The 7,262-nt window shown below is 42.3% G+C and overlaps 1 protein-coding gene across 1 annotated transcript in view; it reads left to right on the top strand.

Moving 5' to 3' along the window:
- Window positions 1-5,347: 5,347 nt before the first annotated feature.
- Window positions 5,348-7,262, top strand: part of LOC116398245 (transmembrane protein 189) — a 28,914-nt gene continuing 26,999 nt past the window's right edge. Inside the window, exon 1 of the mRNA XM_031874374.1 lies at window positions 5,348-5,875. Coding sequence (XP_031730234.1) covers window positions 5,716-5,875 — 160 coding nt within the window. The 5' untranslated portion in view covers window positions 5,348-5,715. The remainder of the gene's footprint in view (window positions 5,876-7,262) is intronic.

Genomic DNA, 7,262 nt, shown 5'->3' with positions numbered 1-7,262 from the left:
GTGTGTGTGTGTGTGTGTGTGTGTGTGTGTGTGTGTGTGTGTGTGTGCTGGAGCAAACATACTTGTTTTTGCACATATCTGTGTATAACATTCCCATAACAGAAGTGTGTGAAGTATGTTGTGTACTTGACCGTTTTGGTGCCTATACCTCAGATATGTACACATGCATCTCCATCCTGGATCTCAGTTCCTCCGCTCTAGTTCTTTACCCAGAGATCGCTGCATCGGTCTCCCTTTGTGCTCTCGCTGTTGTTGTGAATTTAAATTTAGAAAAAAAAGGTTGATTTTTTTGTTGTATTGTGATTATGTATTGATGTGTAGTGCGCTGATGCCTTTGGAGAGATGCGAGTGTAGGCGTCTCCGCGGTATGGAGACGGTCTCTGTAAAATATTAATCACAATATCAAAAGACACAAGGGTTCCACAGATCGGAATAAACAAATGGAGGCTCTGGGTTCCCACAGATTAGAAATAAAACAAAAACAGAACAAATACTAAATGAGCTATAATGGTTCGGTCTGGACCAAAACCAGGTGCTGCTTTTATTCGATTAGATTAGACTAGGTGCGTTGTTTGGGTGTGTCAATATATGTCAAAATGTTCAAATCTGTTTCTTTTTGCCCGATCTCTCATAATATTTAGTGTGAGCAACAACACCTCAGTGCTGTACCCACGACTTTAGTTTTGCCTCGTCCGCTGGTCTTGTTTTGTCCTCTTTTCTTCCCCTCCGTTCTCTTCCCCTTCTTTCGTCAGACTATGTTTAAAGCGAGGAGGCCTCGCTGTCTGTACTGTGGGAGGCGGTTGTGTTTCTGTTCTATTATTGGGTGGGGGTGCAAGTGGAAAGCACTGTGCTCACGTAGCCCATTATTTCTCTCATCATGTGTTCTCACGTTTTTCTCTCTATCCCTCCCTCTCCCTCTCTCCCTGCAGAACCACACACTGAGTCAGCACGCGCAGTGAGACCGAGGCCCGGCAGGATCTCTCGACTCAGCCGGGGCCCCCGACCCGGAGCCGGCGGGGGACTCCCATCTCCACATCACAGCCAATCAAAGTGTCATTTGCTACTCACATGTAAAACTCTAACGATCGCGCCACTGGGCGCGGCTATTAGGAGCAGCGGGGGAAAGGAATATTAATGGGATATGCTATTAAATAAAGAAAGGAGAAAGTGGGTGAGAGAAACGGTAAGAGCTAGATGAAGGAAAGAGAGGAGTGAGAAAAGGTATTGTACGTGCAGTATTTTTTATTGTCCCTGCCCCCCCCCCCCCCCCCCCCACACCACCAACCCCCACCAGCTTCTTCCTCCTCCCCCTTCTCTTTTCCTCTCCTCCCAACCATCACTCCCTGGGTCAGGCATTTTATTTTTTTTAACAAATAGAAAAGGACAAAAAGCAAGAAAACACCCTTTGTTTTGGGATTTTTTTAATAGATTGTAGTAAAAAGGCTTCACTTTCTCGTCCCCTCGGTTGCTTATTGTATTTAACTTCATAGGTGCCAGTTTCTTTGATTTTTCTTTCTGCCATATGCGCTGAATTTTGTTTAAATTTTTTGTACCTTTCATTTCTCGCCGTAAGTAGGTACTTGTGCTGTGTTGTGATTGTTTGTTTGCCAGTCGTAATATTCCTGAGTTTTTTTCCCCCCCAACTCTCCTTTTTATGATTATTGTTATATATATTTTTCTTTTTTGTAATTACTATCAAAAAAAGTCTCATCAAACAAAATAAAGTGCAGAAAACCATACAGATGTTTCTTTTTTTTTTTTTTTTTGGATTGGGTTTTCCAGTCTCTATGGGGCCTATAATGGTTATTGTAAAAATGAATATCATCGATTTCAGTGCGTCTGGTCAATGACTGCTTTTTAAATGTGAATTAACCAGATTGCAATAATCTAGTACAGACAAAAAAGATAAAACAAATAAAGAAATGACAAATAAAGAATTCCTGTGTGATGTGCATTTATTGAAAAGAACTAAATATGTGAGCTTGCATGCATACAGTGTCATTAGTAACTATATCTCTAATATTCAAGTGCAATACTCTCCAAGCTGGGTGGAAATACTAATGAGGATGATTCAGAGACGAGATGGTCTAAATTCAGAATGATTTAGAATGATTTAGATCCAGAATGGTTTAGATTTCACATTTCATGCACAAAGGCAGTTCACAGGGCTTTAGATAAACCTTTCAACATTCAACTAGAAGAGGAAACATATTTCTGCTACTTTTATTTTTTGTGACTTTTCTCGAATCATCTGCATATTTCTTTGTGAAACAGGTCTTCAGATCTACAGAATAAAGTACTCAAAGGAAACGATCTTCAAAGAAAACGTCCACCTAATGACACCTACCACCAAACCTGAAGGGTTGAATGTGTGAGTGAGGGCGTAGGGGACAAAGGTGTTCAGATAAATGTCATTTTAAATGATACCGTTATAGACAAACACATTTTTGTTGTGATCAACAACTCGCATGTGTGTTCTATCAGTACCGGGCGTTATGTTGTACAGATGTGGCTTTGGTATAGTTTGACTCCATGAGTCGAGATGAACGTGACCCACTGGTGGGGTCAAAGGTTACACAACGATTTATAAACTTAAATTGTTTATATTATTCTTGTTTCTAGTAAGTCTTAAAATGTCCTTGTAAATATGTGATTGCAAACATCTTATGTTCTCTATCCTAATAAAAATATGATTAGATTACATTTTGGATTTTTAAGGACTATGAAACAATAATATATTTTTTTTTAAATGACAGCGTGAGTTAATTTACTTTCCGTGATCCAAAACAGCTTTCCGGGTAAAACACAGTGACAGCATGAGGTATCCACTCGATTTTTTCGTGGTTCTGGTAATTCCTGCATGCTGTATGTGCATCGTTGCGCATATGAGACTTCCTTCTTTGATTATTAGAAGTCTGAGTGAGAACACATCACACACTCCAGCACAGTGGAAGTCCTCGTATCCACTCTGTTCAGTGTAAATGTCACTGCCGTGAGTGGAGTCAGGAAAACTGGAGTCCAAGAGAAATCCGGGAGATTGATTCGATAACATCACAGTGACGGGTCACTTTCAGATTCCCCTTAAAGGGGAGACCTTAAAGGCAGAAATACTGTAGAGGTGAAAATGTAACATTGTCACACACACTGTAAAACCAAAGGGATTTACAGGGACAACGTTAATATTGACCGATTCACACAGCGCTGTGTGAAGAATACTGATGGAATGACACGGGGAAGATTCAACAATTGTTGGCAAACTTCTCCCATCTCTGTTGCAACAAAGCACAGACTGTCATGATACCCAGGGACCACACTCACAAAGATAACTGTGGCATTGATCACACTTTGCCACAATCATCTCGGTATGGACCTACTGATAAAGAGACACATAATGCCTGTTTGGGATTTGTAGTCGAGTGCTTGTGTCCTCCATTTAACTTTAAAATGGAAAACAACAGATTTCTATAATATATAATAACTATAACATTTGAACAAGAATTCCTGTTCAGATTGAAATCTCTTTTGAGTCCCAGCAGTGTGAACAGTACAGTGACTGACTCACAGTTATTTTGGATGTAGAAAGTGTACAAATATGGAGGTAAGATTCTCCAAAACACAGCCTTGATGTACCAGCCAGCAACTGCCTATACTGGCACATCCAGCAGACACAGAGCATCATGACCATCCCATTGAAGATGCGTCTCCGCTCCCCTGATGAAGGTAAGATTTCGTGGATCAAACACGTGTTTAGATTTGGTATGAATGAGCAATGAGACTCGGCAATACAGTCCTGCACAGGTTGTCAAGCCAAAACAATGACAGACAGAGGCAAATATGAACAGATCTGCAAAATTGAGGAGTATGTTTCTCAGTGGGATGAGCAGTACTGACGACCCCTTCACTTACCCTGTCTGCGGTAAGAGTCTACAGCCATGCTAGCTGCTCTGTGAGGCTGTACCTTGGCTCAAGGGTGCTTTGGGCTGCATGCTAATGTCGCTATGCTAAAATCCTCACAATGCCAATGCTAGCTTGTTGACATTTAGCAGGCGTTATGTTCACCATCATTGTTTTTTTTTTTTTTTTTTTTTTTGCTAAATAGCACTCAACACAAAGTTTAGATGATTCAGGAATTCCCTTATTTGGCCTTAAAGTATTTAGTCAGAAACCAAATGATCGGGCAAATTGAATACTTGACCTCATAGCTGCAGTCAATAAAAGTTGGAGGATCACCAAAGTGATTACCAATCATCCAGATGTCTGTACCAATTTGTATGGCAATGCAGTCGAAAGCTGTTGAGACATTTCACTCAAAACCTCAAAGGTCGTCCTCGTGGTGGCACTACAGTAAAAGTCAGACGGTCGCCAATTAGAATTCAGCCTCTGGGAAACGTTAATAATCCGGACACAGTTGTGTGCCAATCCATTTCGTAGATCTTGGGATCTTTCACAGGATAAGTGAAAACTCTGACCAGCTGTTGAGTGCGAGATGAAAAGTCCGGGCATCGTCTAAGTCAATGTGATTCATCGTCTGCATGGCGAAAACCATCACTTAAGAGGGCTTATATAAAAAAAACTGAGTTTCACTTTGGTATTTTGTGTTATTCCAAGAATGTTACAGTGGACTCTATGACCCACTTTCCCTTCCATTTGCTTTAAACATAAATCACACACATGTTGCTGTTTAACATGATCTCCTCTGGCTGTGTTTTTTCATGACTGACTGACTTGTTTAGATGTATGCAACCTTCTGTTCCAGCAGTATCCATGTGTCTGGGCAGCTAAGTTTTTGCAGCTGCTGGGAGCCTCCTCACCAGAAGGCTTGTACACTTGTATTACCAGAGCAGTACAAGTTTTCCTCTGTGGGCTCACTGTGTATGTCTTGTGTATGAATCCACTGGTTTCAAGGTGTTCTGCAGAAACCGGACCTGTTAAACTTTCTGCAGGACTGACCCTAAAACATATGGTGTGGAGGGTCAAATAATACATTTTGTTCTATTAAATGCATTTGTTTTGTGTCACACACTTAATTTACCAACATAACTAAATATTACATTACAAAGATGTCATAATTCATTTTTACACATTTAATTGTAATATATATATATATTATTATTATTTTTCCACAGTAGCCAATACTGTTCCCACTTTGAATTTACACCTGCAGCAGATGACTGTTTAAAGTGCATTAGTGTCCTAATTGTATTGTTTAATGTCACTATTGTTGTGCATAGAGGGAGCAGACAGACCATTTTCACTTACACACCAGAAACTGAATTGTAGGTAGGCCTACCACTTCCACTACGTGTAGAGATGCAGACGGTCCCTGCCTTCAGCTGTCGTGACACATACACAAAGTGTGTTGAACTAAACCCGCGCGGTAAGAGCCGTAAAACAAACAAAAACAAACTTCACGTTTTTTAATGTTGTGAAACGCATATGCACGTTTGTTTTTTTTCTCCGTTACAAACTAACAGCGCGGCATGACAGACGGTTAAAACTGTGAAACAGGTCTGTGTGTCAGCGCATCTCCCTCTGTGTGTTTCCGGGTGGCGCGAGTCTACTCCGGTGCATCCCAGCTAGCATCAATCGGTTCAGCCTCCCTCCGCCATCCAGCCACAACAACAGCTACCGGAGGCCGGGACACCAAACAGTTATTGACCGAGACACATCTGTTATTGATGTCGTAAAGCTGAAACCGGGCAGCGGGAAGGAGTCATGGCGGCGTCGCTTCTCTCCGAGACCGACATTAGGCACCGGTCCATGGCGGAGGAGGATCCGAACGGGAACGAGCACGGGGCGGCTGCACGCAGCGCGGAGCCTCGCTGGGGACCGCAGCACGCCGGGGCCCGACACTTGGCACGGCTCTACTCTCCCGGTGAGGACGTGTTTGTGGTCGTTTGTGTCACCGGTGTTGTCACTTGCTTTGTCGGTGTCGGTAACGGGACTACGAAGGAGACATGGTGGAAGCCTACATGCCGCAGAGCGACATGATGTTAACGAGGATGATGGAGACAGTGTGGCAATAGGCTAGCTATTATTGATATGTAGGCTAATTTACGACCGGTCACTACAACCTTATTATGGCTGCGCATACAGTAGGCTCTCTTTGTCCTGTTGCCTGCTGTAAGTTATTGCATTAAACAGTGTATCAGTCTGCATCTTACTGATTAGCCTGTCCCTAATATATATTTGGTTATTGACATCTAGACTCTGTCCACACTGTAATAACACTGAGATAAATACAATATTTTAAACACCTCTCTTAGTATTTACCTTTTATTTAAGGTGGACCTCCTCAGGGAACTGTACCAAGGTGTCTCAATGATCAGGATCAGAGTCTGGCTTTAGACCCACTGAGACCTGAACACACAAAAGGACCGAGGGGTCAGGGCCAAGGCCATGAACTGCAACATTTGTCCCCTGGCTGAGGACCCCATCTTCCTTCACCTTATTTCCTGTCATCTGTACTCTCGTGTATCTAATGAAGGCATAACAGACCCCAAAAAATAATATTGATGACCAGGATATTTGTATATTTAAATGAACATTCTTTTTAATGTGTGTGTAGAGATTTTACAGAGCTTTTCAGATAACTCGGGGCCCTTTGCTGAAGGTCTGTGAACACATTCTGGTGATGTAAACAAACATTTAACTGCGGCAGAAGATATTGCATAACTTCGTTGCTCAGTGGTTTGTGGGTCAAAGCGAGGTTCCTTCACTGATACTCTCATCGCAGAGTGCTGCTCAGCCTGTAAAAGCTGTTGCATAATGTCTCTGGAGGCAGCCCTCTGAAGTATGAATATTTTTAAGATATTTGCATAGAGGTTCTAATAAACAATGCTTTTTAGACGCATGATGGAAAATGTAGGATCTGGTGTTTTTGGAGCCTAACCCTAACGTCGAGCCCAAACACTTCCTGGGAATTAGAAGTCAGGATATCCCATGCTTGGCTGCATGCATTTTGATTATTCTCTGTTGAATATGTCTCTCGCAAGTCCCCAGACTTCATGGAAGTACAATAAAACAGAAGTACAATAATGTCTTGCTCCACATACCCCTTTGACATTTGGAAAACAGATTGGGTCTTAAAGGCCAACCCCAGTCACGTGCACACGTGTTTAAAATGCCCCGAGCACTACCTCAGGTAAAGGCCCTTTGCTCCTACAGGAGTCACGGGGAAGTTTTTCAGATGCAAGTGAAGTTGTTGCCCCCAGCTGAGAGAGAGAGAGAGAGAGAGAGAGAGAGAGAGAGAGAGAGAGAGA

This window comes from Anarrhichthys ocellatus, unplaced genomic scaffold (genome assembly GCF_004355925.1).
Source record: "Anarrhichthys ocellatus isolate YVR2014 unplaced genomic scaffold, GSC_Weel_1.0 scaffold80, whole genome shotgun sequence".
Classification (NCBI taxonomy): domain Eukaryota; kingdom Metazoa; phylum Chordata; class Actinopteri; order Perciformes; family Anarhichadidae; genus Anarrhichthys; species Anarrhichthys ocellatus.
Note: the sequence above shows the minus strand (reverse complement) of the source record. Positions and strands in the feature narration are given on the sequence as shown.